At 33.9% G+C, this 21,205-nt stretch overlaps 1 protein-coding gene across 3 annotated transcripts in view; it reads right to left on the reverse strand.

Annotated features, from left to right (window-relative positions):
- Positions 1-21,205, reverse strand: part of LOC128231388 (cytospin-A-like) — a 33,620-nt gene that overhangs the window by 6,651 nt on the left and 5,764 nt on the right. The window contains exons 1-3 of one of the 3 annotated variants that reach the window (XM_052944156.1): positions 14,343-15,331; positions 4,711-5,668; positions 251-2,132 (exon numbers count right to left, since the gene is read on the reverse strand). In XM_052944156.1, the coding sequence (XP_052800116.1) occupies positions 251-2,132; positions 4,711-5,668; positions 14,343-14,363 (2,861 nt within the window). In that variant the 5' untranslated portion in view covers positions 14,364-15,331. Of the gene's footprint in view, positions 1-250; positions 2,133-4,710; positions 5,669-12,049; positions 12,429-14,342; positions 15,332-21,205 lie in introns of those variants that run through there. The other 2 variants (XM_052944157.1, XM_052944158.1) reach the window with 2 other exon arrangements.

Raw genomic sequence — 21,205 nt, forward strand, 5'->3', positions numbered from 1 at the left:
GTGTAGGGCTTGCAGGCTTGTGTTAATTTCCACCTCTGTTTATCTCTCAATTTTTTTTTCTGTCACACTTTTTTATTATAACTTCAAGCATTATTATAAGCTAACAGAAATTTATTGGTCATTTTTGTTTTCTTTCAATTTTTATAATAACCCAAAAGGTCCTTTGCCTGTTTTTCCTTTAAAGCTGAAAAATATTTTACAATAAATCTAATTAAAACATTCTTCAAATGGGTAATTTTAAACTACTTACCTAACACCACTGCTTCTTCTGGATGGTGTCCTTGTGGACAGGATAGATGTTAAAGAAGTGGGAGTGTCATTTCTAGAAATGGGCGGGGCAGATTTGGGCGACTCCCCCGGTGAGTTGGGTGGATCATACGGGACTCCGCCCATGGAGTGTCTCTGGAGTGGAGATGGGCGGTCACCTGGGTGTCGGAGTACGCAGCGGAGAGGAGTTCCGCCATCTGGAGACAAAAGTCCTGGCTCTCCAACAGGAGAGGACGGGGATTTCATAATCTCATGTAAATCATGGATACCTACTAAAGACGATTCAGGGTCTGAGTTTCTACGTGAACTGCATGAACTAGAATGTATAGATGAGCGACCACTTTTCACTTGCTCTTCAATCGAGCGGATAAGATTTTTCACAGATAATGCTTGATTCTTATCACTGACAGTTTTTCTACTACCATCTCGTAAAAAGTTCAACTCCTTATCCACTGTGCTCATCACTTTACCTTTTATCTCAGCTGGTGTCATTATCTGAGTCTTTTGGACAGCACCAGCCCTTTCTTGAATCTTATAGCCATCAATTTCACCTTTTAACTTTTCAACATCTTTTTCTAAGCTTTTACACTTTTCCTTCAACGAATCATTGTCAGACTTCATTTTCTCAACATCAGTCTGTGTTTCAGACCTGAACTCATTTGCTATCACCACAGCCACTTGTAGGTCTTTCTGAAATTGTTTCCATTCATCGACCTCTTGCTCATGTTTAATCTTAGCATCTTGCAAGTCTTCCTCGGCTACTTCTTTTAATTGTCTCATTACACTAACTTCCCCTTGCAATTCTTGGATCTTTGCCGTATAGTCTTTCCGTTCCTCAAAGTATTTATCACTATCCTGTTCCAACTGGTCAATGTGTTCTCTTAAATGTTCCAACTCCTGTTGAAAGTCATACCTATCTTTCTTTTCCATTTCAAGTCTGTATTCCATATCATTTATCTGGGACTTTGCGTTGTTTCTATAGACTCTCACTTCTTCCTCTTTAGTCAATAACTGGTCTTTTACCTTCATCACTTCATTCTGACTATGAGCAAGCGCATCTTGAACATCAGCTAACCTTTCTTCCAGCTTATCCTTCTCTTGTCTAGTACTATGCAAATGCTCTTCTAGATCACTCTGATCATTTGCCTTACTTAATGCTTCCAACTCCTGCACTTTGGTTTTCTCATTTTCTAACAAGGTTTTAAAATGTGTAACCTCAATCTGTTCATTAGCAAGAGATTCTTTAAGCTCCATCACCTGCTTCTCAAAATTAGCTTTTTCAGACCTCAAGTCTGTCAACTTATCTTCCAGCATTTGATTTTTATCTTTTTCCGCTTCCATAAAACACAGATAGTGCTTGGATTCACTCTGTGCAGCTCTTAACTTCCTCAAGAACTCCTCCCTCTCATCCTGAGCACCTTTTAACAATTCCAGCAAGTGTTCATCTCTGTCAGACTTATTAGGAAGATCACCACTAATCAACAAACACTTCAACTGCTCAATCTGGGTCCTACAATGTTCCAATTTAGCTGTCTGAGTACACAGGGATTCCAACAAGACTGTTCTCTCATCAGCTAGTCTCTCATTCTCTTCGGTGAGCTCATTAACGGAATCTTGCAGATCGCCTAACTCCTGTAGCGTAGCCTGAAGCTCTTCAGTCGTACTGTAATGGTTTTCCTCCATGTGGAGAATTCTCTCAGTAAGGTTAGCCACCGAGATGTCACTCAGAGCGTCGCTACTCTTGCTTCGGCTGTCCCATTTCCCGTGCAGGGAACCAAGTATTGAGTTGCTATCGTTGGTTCCATGATATTCGGTGAAGGACATACCTGGCTCGGACATTGTGATTGAGGCGGACCTTTTCATGCCTGAAATTAAAATAAAGGCATTAATTTGGCTAAAGAAAATACAATCTTTCATACCGATAAATCTTACAAAAAGTTGTATAAAATACATATGAATTCTGGTACTATGATCATTAGTGACAATTATCAAGCTAGAAATGCTAAGTAAAAGGAAAGATGAGTGAAAAGTTCTCTAAATAATAATTATTAACTTTGCTCCAAACAGTTTTGAATATAATTGTAGCTTTCTAAATGTATGTATTACCGTAAAATTCGACCCAATAAGTTCATCATTTTAGTGTTATCCAATATGATTCAAAAAGATGAACAGTGGATCATAATGGCTTAAATTGAAACTGTCAAATAGACAAGTTTGACAAAAACCTTTCATTAATTAAGTACTGATAAATATATACTGGTATATAAGCATACATATATTTATATATAGAGAGAGATATACTCTTAATTGTGGTATCTTTTCGTGATAAATGTATATAACCTTCCAAAGTAAACTTATCAATGACTACAAATTTCATTGATATCCTTTAAGTTAATATATCTTTGCAATGATAGTGATGAATTATGGATAACAATTATACGAAATAAACACAAAAATAATTTCAGACCACTGTCAAAATACTGACATACTGAAAGAAATGTTGAGAATCACTTTGATAGATTGGCGAATAGAACTAATTGTGCAAGTGTAAGCCATAATCACAACAAAATCATTATTGTCTTCCCCATGGCAATAAATGCATACCACAGAGAGAAAACAACAAAGTTTTCAATGGCAAAAAAATATAGAATAATCACATGGATTTTTTTTTCCATCACACCTACAAAAAATCCAAGGCCTAAAAAATAATATATCTGTGTTCATGCCAAAGATCTTGAAATGATAGGTACATTACATAGCCTTCAAGAGTACTAGGGAGTACTAGAGACTGCAGTACATTACATAGCCTTCAAGAGTACTAGGGAGTACTAGAGACTGCAGTACATTACATAGCCTTCAAGAGTACTAGGGAGTACTAGAGACTGCAGTACATTACATAGCCTTCAAGAGTACTAGGGAGTACTAGAGACTGCAGTACATTACATAGCCTTCAAGAGTACTAGGGAGTACTAGAGACTGCAGTACATTACATAGCCTTCAAGAGTACTAGGGAGTACTAGAGACTGCAGTACATTACATAGCCTTCAAGAGTACTAGGGAGTACTAGAGACTGCAGTACATTACATAGCCTTCAAGAGTACTAGGGAGAACTAGAGACTGCAGTACATAACATAGCCTTCAAGAGTACTAGGGAGTACTAGAGACTGCAGTACATTACATAGCCTTCAAGAGTACTAGGGAGTACTAGAGACTGCAGTACATTACATAGCCTTCAAGAGTACTAGGGAGTACTAGAGACTGCAGTACATTACATAGCCTTCAAGAGTACTAGGGAGTACTAGAGACTGCAGTACATTACATAGCCTTCAAGAGTACTAGGGAGTACTAGAGACTGCAGTACATAACATAGCCTTCAAGAGTACTAGGGAGTACTAGAGACTGCAGTACATTACATAGCCTTCAAGAGTACTAGGGAGTACTAGAGACTGCAGTACATTACATAGCCTTCAAGAGTACTAGGGAGTACTAGAGACTGCAGTACATTACATAGCCTTCAAGAGTACTAGGGAGTACTAGAGACTGCAGTATGTTTTGAGTTGTAATTGACCGTGGCATGCATACAGCAGACTTTCTAGACAGGTTATCTTTGGCGTAAAAAGGCTCTAGGGTCAGACTTGGGGATTCAATGGGTAGGGCAGGTCACCCAGAACATAGATATATATATTTTGTTGTGTTTTTAGACTGAAATGTTTAAAATAACAAGAGCATTGTTAAGAGAACATCAATGCCTCTTCATTTAGTTGAAGAAAAGAGGCATATGTCAACATTTATATAACCCAGAGTTATGGGCCATGCTGTGCATTTGCCTAAGAGTAAGACCTATTGTATCTAGCAACATTTAAAACCAGTTTCATTTCAATATATTGAGGTTTTTTTTAGTTATGGTAAAAGTTTAGTGTCTCCACTACGACAAATAAAACAGATAAATTAGAATTACCTCATTTTATTTTTAAAAGAAATCTACGAGCAAATAACAAGGGGTGAAGACCATTCTGTTTTAATTTGTCAAACAAGTGTTACTGTTATCATGCACTGCACTTGCACTCCACGTCAGAGATCTATCTACATATGAAGTTTCAAGTTGATAACACTTTTATTAACAAGATATGCCCCGGACACAACTTAAAGCATGAAAATTAACAAAGGGCAATAACTCTAAAAATATGGAAGCAAGAGTAACAGTTCTTGTACTCTGCACTTGCCCTCAATGAGATCTATCTAAATATTATGAAATTTCAAGTTGATACCACTAATAATTAACAAGATATGCCCTGGAGAAGTGAAAACGGGACGCGGCCACCGCCCCGCCTACAAAAGTAACCCCTATATGTAGTAAGGCGACACAAAACCCCAAGGCTTATTGGACGTTTAGCTTTCATGTCTCCATACAATCATAAATCATAAATCCAATCATTGACCTACCTTGTCCCAAAAGGATACCCTGTACCATAGACACAGGTTGCCCGTCCGTGGAGAGACTGTCGTAGCTCAAGCTGTTCATCAAATTTGTGTCCACTTCCTTCTGTCCGCGCTTGATAAGGCTAAGTTTCTCTGAGTCTGTGATTTGTGATTCCACTGGAATTCCCAACTTCATTAATTGGTCCTTAAACATCGCGTTCTGAGCTCGAAGAATGTCCAACTCCTCTTGCAAGTCATGACTAGGAATCTGTTCTTTCAACTGTTTAATCTCATATTTGTATTTCTCTATATCCATCTTCCTGCTTTCTGCCACTTGGATTTGCTCAGATATCTTTGCTTCAAGGCACTTCTTTTCCTTTTCAAAATTAGCAAGAAGTTCAGCATTGTATGCCATCACATCTGGTGTGGCAGATTTCCTGTTTTTCACACTCTTGTCTTTAGTAACATTTTGCGTACTGTGAGCTCGCTTCATACTTGCTGAATTTTTGGTAGGCGTTTTATTAGAGGACGATGCTCCCGATTTGTCAATATGTTGGGAACTAGTTGCTTTCCGAATGGGTGTACTAGTCATTGACGGCTTTATAGACTTTGGTTTAACAAATCCGTCTCTGTCACGAACATGCACATTTTCTTTATTACTAACATTCCGTTTTTTGGTATCGGGGAGCCCAAGACTAGAATTTGGCCGTTTTTCTAATGCTTTCTGTTTTTGATGACTAGTTAAGGTTTCGTGACTTTTACTCAAATAAGACTTCATAGGGGAGTTAATTGGCTTTCCAGTAAGAGCCTGCTTTTTGGCAGCAGAAGGGACAGAGTTATCAGACTTGGATTCCTTCATCTTGACTGGAGTTCCCGATTGACTGGAGTTTGTCGATTTGCTCGGAGCTGGCGGTTTAGATCGGGATGCCGAGCCGTCCCGCTTGGCTGCACTCATGTCTGCATCGGAACGTAGCCGTAAAAACTACAACGAAAAACAAAACAATATTGATGTACCTTTGAAATAATTTTTAAAAATGTCAAACATAAAAAAACACCTTCATTCTTGCTGAGTGAAGACTAATGAATATTTGAGATGAGCAATATGAAACATGCATGTATTACCCTTATTTCTGATTTTCACCTTTTCTAACTTGTGAGGCTGGTAAAAACAAGCTAAAGGGAGCATCAAGTTTGAGTCAACAAGGAAATCAAGGCAAGCACTATTGAGTCATCAGCTTTTATATGTAGTCTGTACATGTGCACAATTTCACAATGTGTTTGATCAATAAATGCTTCAAGTCTCATTCATTACCTACCAAAACATTTCTTGTTGTGATGTTAAGTGAATTTGTTTGTTGAACTTGAATTTTTGCTTGCGAACACCAATAAAATAATGAAGATCAGATATGTCAGTTGTCATAAAATACTGTTTTGTTACTGTGAGCATGCAATTAAAATATAAAATATACAAGAAACGCCGCAATGCGACAGAACCAGGTTTTCAATGATTGACAGAAGAACATCTGTGTTGTGAGAATTAAAATTAAGTTGATTTATGGTCTGTTGTGTGTATGTATAAGAAAATGCCAAAGTAATTCAGTTTCAACTGTTTTTCTCTTTTAAGTAACAGTGACCTTGACCCTAGGGCCCTATTCGTAATCACATGAAAGGTCTCCATAAACTCTTCCTATGTACCAAGCTTGGTTAAAATATGTGAACCCTGACTAAAGTTATTCAGTTTTAACCATTCTTCTTTTTTTTGTAGCAGTGACCTTGACCCTAACGCAATCCCATGAAAGGTATCCATAAACTCTTCCTTTATACCAAAATTGGTCAAGATATGGTGACCCTGACTAAAGTTATTCAGTTTCAACCGTTTGTTTAAATTTTACTTACAGTGACCTTGACCTTGACTCTGTGGACGCCAAACACAATCCCATGAAAGGTATCCATAAACTCTTCCTTTATACCAAGTTGGGTCACGATAATTATGTCAACCCTAACTAGTTATTCAGTTTCAACCATTTTTCTCTTTTTTTAGTAACAGTGACCTTGACCTTGACCCCAAACGCAATCCCATTAAAAGTATCCATACATTCTTCCTTTATACCAAGATCGGTCAAGATATGTGAACCCTGACTAAAGTAATTCAGTTTCAACTGTTTTTTTATTTTTACTAACAGTGACCTTGACCTTGACCCTAAGTGCCCCAAACGCAATCCCATGAAAGGTATCCATAAACTCTTGGTTTATACAAAGTTTGGCCCGCCCGCCTGAACAACGATGTTCGTCATTCTAATAACCAGGTTTCACTATGTGAAAATCTGGCTAAAAATGTGGACCGCCAGCCAGCCAGCCAGCCAGCCAGACAGTCTGACAGACAGACAGACAGATGGGTGTTAACTTATGGGCATCAGCAAACATTTCGTGTGATTTATAAACTGAAACACTTCTTTGCCCCATCCTCTGAGACTCACATGCAAACTTCAGAATCTGAATCAACATTTTAGATCCAATTTCACAGCATAATAAAGTAATCTCCAAACTCTTATCTCCACGAATTACCACCTAATAATGCATAAAATCACTACACTGAAGCTAGTTTATCTTTCCAATATTGCATGCTCATTCATAATTATTTTAAAAGCCTGTGAAATAAGCACCTGCCAAGTTTATATAATGATATTGTAAATCTAACTTTGATATCTTATTTTCTTTGACAATCTTATCAGCATAGCGCTATTGTATGTTCAAAACCCACAAACAATCATCGACATAGATAATTACATAGCCTTTACAAACATAAATCAAAACAGAAAAACTACACTGTAATGAAATACTTCTGAAAATTATGGTTACATAGTATCAGTGTCTGTTCAAGAAATTCAAAAACACAGGGAATTTCCCCACTCACAGAAAAAAGGTTTTAAAATAAACAATTTGGGGGCCAACTTCATACACCCCTCCGACATGAAAGAAATTTGCATTCAGCTCTTTTTTATCATGCAGATCTTATCTATCAAAATTCTTTGAATTAATATGTATAAAAGATGCATTCTTACTCCTAAATAAGATTTATCACAATAAATACAATTGTTTTAATATACTAAAAAAGGATGAATAAATGTCGAAAACCATGGTTCTTATGAAGGATACCGAGTTTAAGTTGAAATAAAGGTGCAGAAAACATGGTAATTCTACCTTATGAGACGATAGTAGTCAGTAGAACACAGTAAAATTTTAGCACTCACCAATCATTTAATATTTTTGTGTTTTCAGCTATTGAATACACAGTTACATTACATCATTTAGTATCTTGTTATCAGTAATTAATATTTTTCATAAATGCATTATTTTGTAAGTAGTTTATATAAGATTTATCACTCAAAATTTATGTTTGTTATACATGTGTATGCATTGATTTTGAATAAGAGAGTCACTTTAATAATATTTAAGATAGTTGTCTCCCTTATTCTTGAATAAAAATAATACTCATGCTGATAGCAATACCGAACAGAGACACCTGTAATAACTTGTATCAAAGAGTTGTCTACCATTTTTTACAGCAGTATTCATGTTAACAAAATTGTTGACTTGAAATTACCAGTTTTGAGTTTATCATTGAAGGCAAAATTTTCACACACAGGTTACTGTAACAAAAAATGCACAACCATCAAAAATAAAAATTTAACGTGATTGCACATTTGAACTTCCTTAGTAAAAAACAGACATAGAAGTGCTTCGTATAAATCATAGTAATACATTTGTTTTAAGCCTAGAAAATCTACATAAATTCAGATTTTTTTATGACAACTAGACTTTCAAATTAAACATTAATGCCATTTTAATCTGTCTAGCTCTGGAGTGGGCAAAACCTACAAAAACGTAGGGGCATTATCATTATTATAATACCGTATATATATTATCATATACCACAATCTTACTTACTAATACTAGTTCATAGTGTTAATGTTTTAATTTAATCTTATTTGATTGAATAACCATCGTGAACTCAAAGTTATAACGTTATCCTTATCTCGTTCCATGACAAAATGTTACCTTAAGTATGTGGTCTAGAAATGTGGGGATAACTAGAAATTGGGATCACTTTTCTTGGTTAAGTTATAACGTTATCCTTATCACGTTCCATGACAAAATGTTACCTTAAGTATGTGGTCTAACACTGTGGGGATAACTAGAAATTGGGATCACTTTTCTTGGTTAAGTTATAACGTTATCCTTATCAAGTTTGATGACAAAATGTTACCATTGGTCTAGAAATGTGGGGATGACTAGAAATAGGAATCACGCAGAATGCAACATGTGTTCTGTAGTCTGGATCAAAGCAAAAGGAAATTAAACATATATTGGGCAAGATCGTTGATCATAATATTATATAAAGTGTTGTTGTTTTTCATCGGGAAGCCCAAAGCCTATCTGTCCGTGGACGTGAAACATATTTATGATTTGTTATAGCCTAACCACCATGAACTCACAGTTATTACAACATGTTCGTTATCACACTCAATGACAAGATGTTACTCAAGTATGTGGTCTTGAGCTGCTGGGAAAACTGGAAAACCCAAAGAAAATCCACTTGTCTGAATTGTTGCCACCAATCAAAGGAGGAACACCCATGTTTTCATTGATGCATGAATATCATCATGGATACATACAGAAGAAGTTATGTAATCAGTGTTCCACACTAACGGGGTTCTGGGATCCCGAGGACACTACTTTTTCAGGAGGGACACCTGAACTTCGAAGTCCGGTATTCCGTCGGGACACTTAAATTTTTGACTGATAAACACTAAATATCAATAAATAAGTAGCATTTAATTAATTTATTACCTAAATTCGGGCTCCCCTAAATTTCTTGACAGCACATGTCAAAACATATTATTAATTATCATTATCGGACTCATCAAAGCGAAAGTATAGCTGACTATTTGACTATAGTTACGTCACAAATCTATAAATAAACAGGTCATTTCACAAGGCGCATGCAGGTTAACGCTTCCGTTTTGTTGTTTACATTTTAAACAAGGTCAGAGCTGACAGAGATTTATTATCGGTAAAATACTTATGTGGAATTGTTTTGCTTATCGGTAAAATACTTATGTGGAATTGTTTTGCTTATATGTCAGAACGGCCCAAAAAAGATGCCAACTCTGGTGATACCTTTTATATAATATGATACGACCTTCGAGTATTTACAATAAAATTTATGACACAAAAGAACAGCATCCTACATTCAGCATTCTTTGTTAATTGGCATTAAACTTATCAATATTCTTTGTTAATTTTAAAGACATATATTTTATGCTTTGATAAAAAATAATAGAAATAAAATTTGCAGGGTAACTATTTTCGCGAAAATAGCCTATTTTCGTATTTTAGTCATACCTATTCATTATTTCAATCAATTTATAAAATTTTATGACTTTTTGGCGCGAAAATTAACATGTATACACAATTTTTGGTCGTCTGCTCTTCCAGTATGCACTACGACTGTTGGGCAGTCTGATTTATCAACAGCTCTACTATATATTGATTGGAGTTTTCACAAGCCAGATGTAATATTCCTACTGTTTCTTAATGAAAAGCACTGACATTTGACAAGACCCTGAACCATGATGTATTTTATGCGTATATTTAAACAGTGGAAGGGACTCCTAATTTCATGAAGGGACACCTGATTTCAAATGTTGGTGTCCCTTCGGGATCCCTTGGGAAAATGGTTAGTGTCGACCCCTGGTAATAAAAAAAAAGTTCAAGTTGGATCGAATGTCAGACTATAACTAGGGGTGTAGCTGCTGTAAGTAGTTAAAGGAAGACCATTGAGTTCTTTCTTGGTTAAGCACCCTAAGACTCTATCCTCATAAAGACCAGCATGTGCTCCCTTTTGCATTTTTAGAATTGAATGATTTAGACAATAAATAAATTTCTTTTGTTTTGCTTAAAAGCTTATTATTTGATTATTAATACATACAAGAAGATCATTTCAGGAATTTTAAGCCTTAAACACATTTTGAATCTAAATTTATTGTTTTAAAATGCTTCATTATAACTGGGCCAGATATGATTATTCACCCTATTCATTTTCTGCAGCAAACTGCCCTTTTTAAAACGCTAAAACCCTTACAACAAAAGCTTCATGTTTAAGACAGCTTCATAACTTTTATAATGTATAATTATGTATATGTTTACCATATATGTCTAAATGACAGACTATTACAAAAGAGAGGCCTGTGATCTTTTTTTAGTGCAACGTGAGGCCGGTATTGCACTTTTAAACAAGTTAAATGCATGTTGTCTCCATCTAAAACACAATATTATTTTTTATCAATCTGCGTCATTCAACTACGAGTACAGGTATGTATGTAATGACATCTAGAAAATCACAAGGAAAAGGTTTTATACTAAAGCCAGTTAGTCCACCAGAAAATGAGGAAAATGAATTTTGGCAAATGTAACTTTTACTTGTACGCAGGGGTAGCTACATGTACGTAAAAGAAAAAAGGAGTGTTCTGCAACATCCCATTATTTGGTGGGCATCAAACTCAGTACCCCTTACACGAACAAAGAAGTAGAGCAAAGAACCTTCTTCCTCCTTCCACTTGTACAATAGTAAGAAATGTTTACAAGGGCTCGAGTCTTGAGTAAATTAAACAAGAGCACCGCATATGGGTGCTGAACCCTCGTCTGATTTTATCCTTTTGAAGTTAATTTATGTAATATTGTATGTTTGATAGTGAACAGGTATTCCAATGTTTGCAAGTGACCTAAAAGCAAAACTTTACCAACACCTCCGACGACGACAATCAAGTGACAACAATAGCTCGTAATTTTTCTTTCAAAAATCAGACGATAGAAGTGAGAACATGAATTTTTAAATTTGATATCCTTCATAGAGATTAAAGATAGTCTATTAATAATAGGAAAATACATATACATATATATAACAGTAAAACTAGTCATATATACATGTATCATTTAAGACAATTTTCAACATCCGTAATTTTTCATTATTTCACTGGAAAAGATTTTCAATTTTGAGTCTTCAAAGTCTGAAATTTCAAACACAAGGTGTAAGTGAAAATATAGACCCTGCTGAAGAAAGCTTTCTACAAGTGAAATTCTATAAGACAAACATTAACATTCAGTAAATGTTTTTTTGAAATGCAAATAAAATACAGCAAAACAAATACCAGTGTTTATAGCTAGGAATGCTCAACATACCAGTGCTAGATTTTTTGTGTTGACATTTTAATATCCCAATCCATTCTATTTTGACAGTTACAACTTTTTGAAATTGAATTTTTAGATGAATACAATAAATTTCTATTAAAAAAATAATTACCTGAGCACAAAACATCCATTTCAACCAGACTTCAGTCTAATTTATTAAATATCCAATCAAGTTGTCATAAGAATATTCGCTATGATGAATATTAACATCAACGTTAATTGCATTAAATGCCAGACTGTCCGTGATTAGTCATTTAATAGTCCAAACTTTGTCAAAGTTCACACTAAACTTAAGAGTCAGAACAGTTCAACTGACCATGTACATGTAAATGATGTTGAAATTGAGCTATTCTGACCGGTATATGTACTAAACTGGACATTAATAGTCCCGCTATGTCAAAACTAACCAGTTCTCGTCATTTGTAAAGCGCTCAATTTAGAACTGGGCTAACATAATACACTTCCAACCTACCAAATATCATAATAAAACGCAGATTAAACATCTGTTACATTAAATCGACAATTATCCTTTTAAGTTTGCAAAAACAAATAAACGCTTTGCACGTCTTAAACTTCCAACGAACAATTCAAATGACCCCCGTGTTTCAATTAAGAAAAAATGTCAAACACCAGATAATTATTAAATTTCATGCTACAATGCCAAATTAAACACAATCAATGACAAATGTCTACATAACATTACCCAGTCTTTGTCATTAAATCTCCTCTCGCTCTATACCCCGGGTAGCATAGAGTAAGATATGCTGAGATACGCCATGGTCTAACCCCCCCTTGCTGGTATAAAACCTGTCAAACATCACAATAGACCATTAACAATTGCCCCTGCTAGTTCAAGTGTTTAATTTATGCCATAAATTAGTTGAAAAGTAAGCAAATGAGTTGAAATGGCAGAGACCATTGTGGATTAAACAGTTTCACTTCAATGTGAGCAAAAAGAAACTTCTTCCCTTTCCAGTTCCATGATTATGTACGATTTTAGCCAGGATTTAAAAAGGGCAGGGTGCTGCAGAAAAGGGACAGGGTGCTTAGGGTAAAAATGGCACATTGCATTGGTCTATGATTGAAGAACTTTAACATTATGAATTTGGCGGACAATGTTAGATATTGATATTGAAGTAACATTAGGTTCCAACTGCCAGATGTGTATATATTAAATATATAAATTATAGGTTCCAACTGCTAGATGTGTATATATTAAATATATAAATTATTTATTATCTTATTATAAATTTTATTGAGCATTTAATTCAATGAAGGCAAAAGGATACCCATACAGGTTTCTGAGGGCCAGAAGCGAGCTACTGAAAAAGGACAAGGTTTCACCTCCCATAATTCTTTCGCTGAAACCCTTCTGTGTATTATTGAGATTTCATTATTAACGCAGTCTTAGCATTTTAAAAGTAATAAACTGCAAATTTAAATAGATACATCATCTTTTTTTTCCTTTAACTTTAATACTCTCATAATTTTATGCCTAATAAATCAAAGCTAATAAAAACACAACTTTCATCTTATAAAAAATACCTAACCACATAGAGGCTAAGCGGTAGACGATTTGTGGCTCAATACTTGATCAGATTACAACATAACTAGAGTCAGTCATTGAAATCAGTCTTTTGGATAAACAATCCCTGAGTTTGTACATTTTTTTTATTTAGTTCTAATGGTATTTAAGATTTCAACAAGCCCTACTATATCAAACCCAGAAATTGAGCAAGCCCAGATTTCAGGGCTTGTTGACTGGGTTTTACTTTGACCACTGAAGAACACCACAAGGGGATGCCAACTCTCTCTGTTGTTGTTGTTTTTCAGCTGTGAAGGGGCATAACATAAGATGGGAATATCTTTAAACCCTTTTCAAGTTTAAGGCCATGGTAAAAGCTGTTGAATGTCGACCCTTGAGGCTGATTATGACAATACATTGACAACTTGTTCTTGATAAACCCACCCACTAAAAAAAAGGTCTAGTGCTATATATTACTTGAAATATTTCAAACTATTGGTAGTTACAGCTAAGCGAATTTTCTATCTGGAAACAGTCTAGACTTCCATGTAAAAGTTCATCTCACTGTCTGCTGTCTCTCCAGCCAAACACCAATGGACTCATTGGAAAATAAGTACTTTCATGGGCAACGAAAGATTACAAAATAGGGTTAATATTACACATTATGCTATTATGTATTGAAATGTTTTAATTAAGGGAGTCGATACATTTCTGCTACATGTGTATTCAAACACAACATAAACCATAGTATTTTTGTAATTTAAATGCAATCTAAAATGAATTATAGTATATTGGTAAAGTACAATTATATCTAAAATAGTCAAATTAAGTAAAAAAATAAATGTCGTCATTAAAATAAAAAATAAAATTATTGTTTTACCTTTTTCAAGTTGAACGGCATCTCCAACGTATTAAAAAAACACTTTGAAAACCTTAAAACTTTAAAACATCACACCAACAATGAAGCATATGCCACCAGGACAACAATCTATATTTGAAATATGTATTATTTATTACTGCTTCAGTTTGTCAGAATAACAGTACACTTCTTAATAATTCATGAAAACTTCCAATACTATGACAAAATCGCACGTAATTTGCAGTCCGTTATATTCTATGCTGTAATATCTGTGAATCCCAGCCAGACAATAGCTCCTTGCACAAAGCTCGTAGTTACAAAATCCGTGAAATGTTATGTAACATGTCGCTGACAGCAAATTGTCTGTATATATCATTTAAGAACAAGCTGGAATGCTAGAAACAGAACTTCAAATGTTTAAGTTCAGACAACACTGCACTTCGGACTTTCAAATAGAAATTGTATCACAATTTATCTTTGATAAAAAAAATTGCACTTGCAAAAAACAAAAATAAACTTTCACAAAGCGAATTGTTCATGGTAGCATTCTCTCATTCTAACACAATTGTTACTTTCTTTGATACTTTCTTTCGTTTACTAATAAGAACTTATAATTATATCCAATAAATTTCCAATTATTCAATCATTTGCTGTGGTCTTAACTTTTAAGTAAGTGTTTTACTAAATCATTGTTCATTCATTTTTACAACCGCATGATGTAATCTTTTCTTATCGCATGACAGATCCAAAGAAGACATGGATAATATTGATATAAAGTTTAAATCAAACACTACAAAAAATATTTCTATATCCAGACAAAATCTTATCCGACAGTTATATATTTTCTCACTCCAATCCTTCGTTGGCCAAATCACAAACTGAACTTATACATGTATATACAAGAGATACAAACTTTCAAAATAGTCCTCAAATACTTGTCATAAAGTACTGATCATTCGACATTAGCTAGTTTATCATTTTAACACATTTTTGGTAGTTTTTGTTTGAGCTCTTATCCTCGGGCCAGTAACCACATTTCAAACCATTTATTATTAATAGAGAAGCACTTAAAACGTTTCAAGGATGCTGAGATATATTTCGTTCGGTATTACTAAGTAGTTCAACAAGCCGAGAGAATTCACACCATAAAAAATAACGACACAATAATATACATTGGCTATTTGGTCAGTTTTATTATAAGCCATTTTGTTCATTTTTCAAATTGTTTTTGCATCTTTACAGAGAGAGGCATATACATAATATATATGTATTATTTTATTCAATGACAAGTAAATCTTGATTTTTTTTTAATAATAGATAAAAATTATGCAATAGAACTTAAAATATCTCTTGCCGTTTTTTTTTCTTATTTCTTTTCAATTGTTCCATACACTAAGGGTTTATTTAATCAACACATATATGGTATGATCGTTTTTTCGAATTATTATATCTCAGTAGGTATGCTATAAATTTCAAAAAGTATAAGCTTGATTGGTAGTTTCAGGAAAAAGCTTGATTGGTAAGATTTAGCAAAAAGCTTGATTGGTAAGTTTTTAGCAAAAAGCTTGATTGGTAGTTTCAGAAAAAAAGCAGCTTAGCTTGATTGGTAAGTTTTAACAAAAAGCTTGATTGGTAGTTTCAGAAAAAAGCTTGATTGGTAAGTTTTAGCAAAAGGCTTGATTGGTAGTTTCAGAAAAAAGCTTGATTGGTAAGTTTTAACAAAAAGCTTGATTGGTAGTTTCAGAAAAAAGCTTGATTGGTAAGTTTTAGCAAAAGGCTTGATTGGTACGCTTATAGCAAAAAGCTTTATTGGTAGTAAGTTTTTAGCTAAAAGCTAAATGTCAGATTGAAATGTTTCAGTGTAGTCTATTAATGTTTTTGCAAGTAAAACATTCAATTTAAATTGTGTCACTCACTTTAAACAATAACCTACTTTTAGAATACTCTCTAAGAAGTCCTGAAGTTTATTTAGCAAAAGAAAAGAACACCATTCTTCAAAAAAAGACTTTTGAATGAATAAGCCTGAATTCTTAAACTAGTGCTTGACATCCATTCTTCTCAAAAAAGACCTACTATAAAAATTCCAGAATTTGAGCAAGCCTGGAAAACATTTTACTGCGCAGGGCTCGTGGGCTTGGGCTTATAGCAATCACTGTTTATATTATGTCTTATAATAATAACTCGGTTAATATCAATAGTCTATCTTACCAAACATCTACCATAAATCTCTATACTGTGCCATTAGATTTAAACACATGTACTTTTCATTTAGGTCCTGAAAAGTAGGTCTCACCGTAGAATAATAATATACATATTGCTTTCATTTAATATTCATAAAATACTGCAATAAAACTCAGGTTTTACAAAAATACACCCAGTACAATGTAAAACATTATCATGATGTAATAAGCAATAATAATTAATGATCTCCATCCCATGAACATTTACATTGATTGGTATATGGGTATGTATGTCTAAATGTTTTGCATAGCTGTGTCACTGACAAGCTAATAATTCATTCATTATCAGTGACTTGTCTGAAACAAACTTAGTGGTTGTGTTCAGACAACCAATGGGATTGTCTGACAGATTCTATTTAAATAACAACCCCCCCCCCCCCACACACACACAAAAAAGGTCTAATTCGGATTACATTACACAGTGGTTGAAATGAACTCAAGCCCACAAACCCTGCACTGGTAATATGTCTTCCGGGCTTGCTCAAATTCTGAATAATATATAGCAGGGCTTGTTAAAAAATTTGATGCCAAGCTATAGTATGAGAATTCTGGCTTGTTTTCAGACTAATGTCTAATTTTGATGACTGAGTACATGTACTTATTTATGCATCAAAGTACAAATTTAAAGATCATACTTTTCTTCACAGAATATTTTTAAGACTTTTTGATTGTAATGGCTTTATTGGCTTGTTTTACTGTTTTGTGAAGACTACCCACATCCGCCATGAAGTTGGTAACTTTCCTGGTAGAATTTGATATTGGAAGCTAAAAATAGATAATGGGAAAATGACTCAGCAAAATTAATGTCAACAGTTACGTTTTAAAGCAAGAGATAATCATTGATTTATCAATTAATGATATTTCCCGTACCTGATGTCAATGATTGCAAGAGGAAAAGTCGAACATGGCTATGCAATAATGCAGGAAAAAAGCACTGAATAGTGCTTATCCTGACAGAGAAATTTTGACTATTAAAATTGGAGGAAAAGATACTTTTTAATGGGGATTTGGGGGGGGGGGGTACAACTTCAAAAATGATTAGGTTAAGTGAAATAAACTTTAACAAAAAGATAAAGTATGCAATTTGAAACAATACAACAAATAATATGTTATTGTTAAATTAGCAAATATTGTGAACAGCCACTGCATCTATCTACATGTATCTACTGTATCCACTGAGAAGGTTAAGTTTGATATGAGGTATTTTAAGTACAAGTTTCCTTCCTTCAAATACAGATGGATGAGTATGGTGGTTAATTATCAGTTTATAAGTGCACACAGTTGCTCTTGTTATACTTTATTCTTCTTTTCAAACTAACAAGTACAATAAAGGACACTGGCCCAAACTTCTGAAGTCCCTAATAACAGGTTGCTAAGCTAACTATTTTTTGTTTTGGTATAATTTGTGTACTGGGTAATGTTTACTTCTTTAAGGGTTTTAGACTTCAATAATTCATTATATTTATGATATTCACAAAAACAATTTTTCATTTATCAAAATCATATTTAAATTATATATGTACTTTGGCCATCACTGATCAAAACTGATCCCAGATATAAGGCCAGTGCAAAGTGAATTTTCAGTGTTTTTTAATTAATATAATAATAAGGTTGGACAATATAGGAGCCAAGTTTCAGCACCAGTTCCCACCCATATAATACATTCAAAATTTCCTTCGGGATCTCCTGCTTACAAAATTTTTAGTTTTTGACCAAAATAAGACACCAAATAGCAACAATAGCTAATTTATTCAAATATATAAATATAAAATAAGAATAATTTATGGTTTTGAAATTCCCTTTCATCTGGATGGGCCTCAGCCAAGAAACGTACATGTATGTAAGAGTTACACAGCAGACAGTGGTACTTTTGCAATGTTAAGCAAAGTAAAGGCCATAACTATCAACCAACAAACATCCTCAAATAGTTGGCTTTGAGCTTCAAATAAATTAGTTTAGCAGAGGCATGAAGTCTCATAATAAAGAATAGACACAATAAATATAACATCCATATACCTAGAGTATTCGTTGGATGTGAAGTCCAAATGGGCTATTTCAAAAAAAATGGTTAGAAAAGTTGAAAAATGGTCTAAATTTAAATCATAATAAAATACAAGGCTGTATGCCTAGTTTTGATGAACAATCTTTGTAGTGTACAAAATAGGTTTTAAATGGAGAAAACAACTCATATTAACATTTTTATCAAACTTTTATCTAACTAAACATGGAATAAGAACACACAATACATGAACACCTTCAATGTCATTTTTTCTTGAAATAACCTGAGTTAACATGTCTCCCAATTATTATTTTAGTAGCTCTAATGGCAGCATACATTAATAGAATGTTGAATTTACTCAGTCGCTCCAATTTCCTGAAAAATTTGATTTTTTGTACTTTTTTTACCAATGAAATGTGATATTCAAAGGTATTTTTTTATTTTCTATTCAAATTGTGCAATTAAATTTAAAAAAAAATACATGTTCATAGAATTTAAACAATAACAAGTAACATTCACAAAAACATCATAGGAGGCATTATGATTTCACTTCACAGAAGAAAAATAAAAACAGGAACAATATTTTAAGAAATTGTTACACTCCTGACATATGTAGATTACAACCATTAAATAGATTTCACTTAGTATTTCTCAGTATAAATCAAAGGAAATGCAATTACAAAGTAATTGATAGCCAGTGAAACATTATAAAACAAATTTAGCAAATGACAAATTGGGATTTTACATAATCTGAGAAAGGTTTTTCAAAACCATACAAAAGTGTTACTGTTACTTAATTCTTGCTCAACTTGTAAAAAATTGCAAAACTCAATTGAAATAACAGTTAAGTGCTACAACAGTAACACTTTTATCTCATTTAACTAATGGTATTCAGTGTTAAGTAACTAAATACAACTGTTCCGAATTGTTACACTCCTGACAAAATATCTCAAGTTCAAGTTACTATGTATCATATTTCAATTTTAACCCCAAACTGAGACACAAGTGTTGGCAGTGATGGTTTTCTTAGTATATCATTCCTGGGATGGCCATGATATATCATCTGCATTTGAGCAGGTGTACATCCCATTGAAGGTAGCTCACTGCATAAATCTGATCTAAATATCTGAGCGATCATCCACTTTTAAGACATGTTCATTAGAAAGTCATATTTTACAACATGTATATAAAATATCTGTCCTATCATATATGATGAATAATATACCCGGTAATAATATAAATTTATTGCACATCTAGTGTTGAATATTTATTTTACATTTGCTACGTAAAGAGACTTACACTAATACACTGGCACTAACGTGACACTTGATATATATTGTGGCCACAACTTAGTAAATTGTGTCACCAACTTTGTAACTTGAGGCCACAACCTTAAGTACCTTATATGAGGCCGCAACTTATTAAACCGTGGCAACAATTTAGTTACTTGTGACCACAACTAAGTAACAACTATTAATTTCTATGTTGTGGCCACGATTTAATAAGTCATGGCCACAAAGAAGTAACTAAGTTGTGCCCTCAAGTTACTAAGTTGTGGCCACAATATCAATAAAGTGATGTCACCTCTGTGTCACTGTAGAGACTTCTTTCTGCATTAACTGTCAAATTATCAGCCACAAAATGATCCGGTACAAATTGAAAGAAATGGCTCATACAGATTATGAATATTAGTCTGCACCCCAATTCTCACAGTCCCAGGTATAGTGTCAAAAGGACATTATCATACTGATATGTCAGACAGCTCTCTATGGTCAGTGAATTTGCCTGGGCTGCCCTTATCGATTCATTTATCTGCTGTTCTAGACTTCAGTTTTGAACTTAGTAATTGGCATTTAGGTACTGGTACATGACTTCCATTTATATGCAAGATGTCTCTTTTGTTGGGCATGATTATGGAATTGCTTTCAAGAAAAAAACTGTACAGCTTATCTTCCCAAACTGCTTTATATGCTTTTGGTTTTGACAGTGTACTTTCAATTGAGTATCTTTCATCTTCATGTATCTATTTAGACATGACTTTCTTCTGGCCTAACTATTTTTCTTGTTTGCAGATGCCAACTTACTTTTGACATTTTTGTTCTCATACTTTTGGACAGCTTACTTTGCTTACTACAAGGGTTTCCTCCACCACTTCATGGTCATCTTTGTCAACCACTTTTATCATCTGTGAGCAGTTGCCTTATTCAATAAAAGCTTTATTGTTTTGGCCCAAGCTCTGGGCTTTTCTAGAAAATTCTTCATAACACAGCTATTTTTCTGATTGTTGCTTGCTTCTCGTGTTTCCTGTGTTTTCTTATTTCTTTTTCATTTTTTAAAACTAATTTTGAACATTGTCATTTTTAAGAGTTTCTCTGTATTTCCTAATTCTTTACTCTGATTTACTTTTAATGACTTTCTTCCTTGTATTTAAACTTTTCTTGTTTCTTTGTGCCCCTTTGAAACCTGGAAGGCTTACAATTAATTTGTCCCTATTTCCTATGATATTTCATCTGTAAAAAAATAGTATTCACACTCATAACCAATATTTGGTCAGGAGTGTAACATTGAAGGACATGTCAATAGTCATGCTGGAAATTAAAGTCACATAGTTTTAAATGAATTAAATTATAGAACAGGGTCATCAG

Source organism: Mya arenaria, chromosome 4 (assembly GCF_026914265.1).
Source record: "Mya arenaria isolate MELC-2E11 chromosome 4, ASM2691426v1".
Taxonomy (NCBI): Eukaryota; Metazoa; Mollusca; class Bivalvia; order Myida; family Myidae; genus Mya; species Mya arenaria.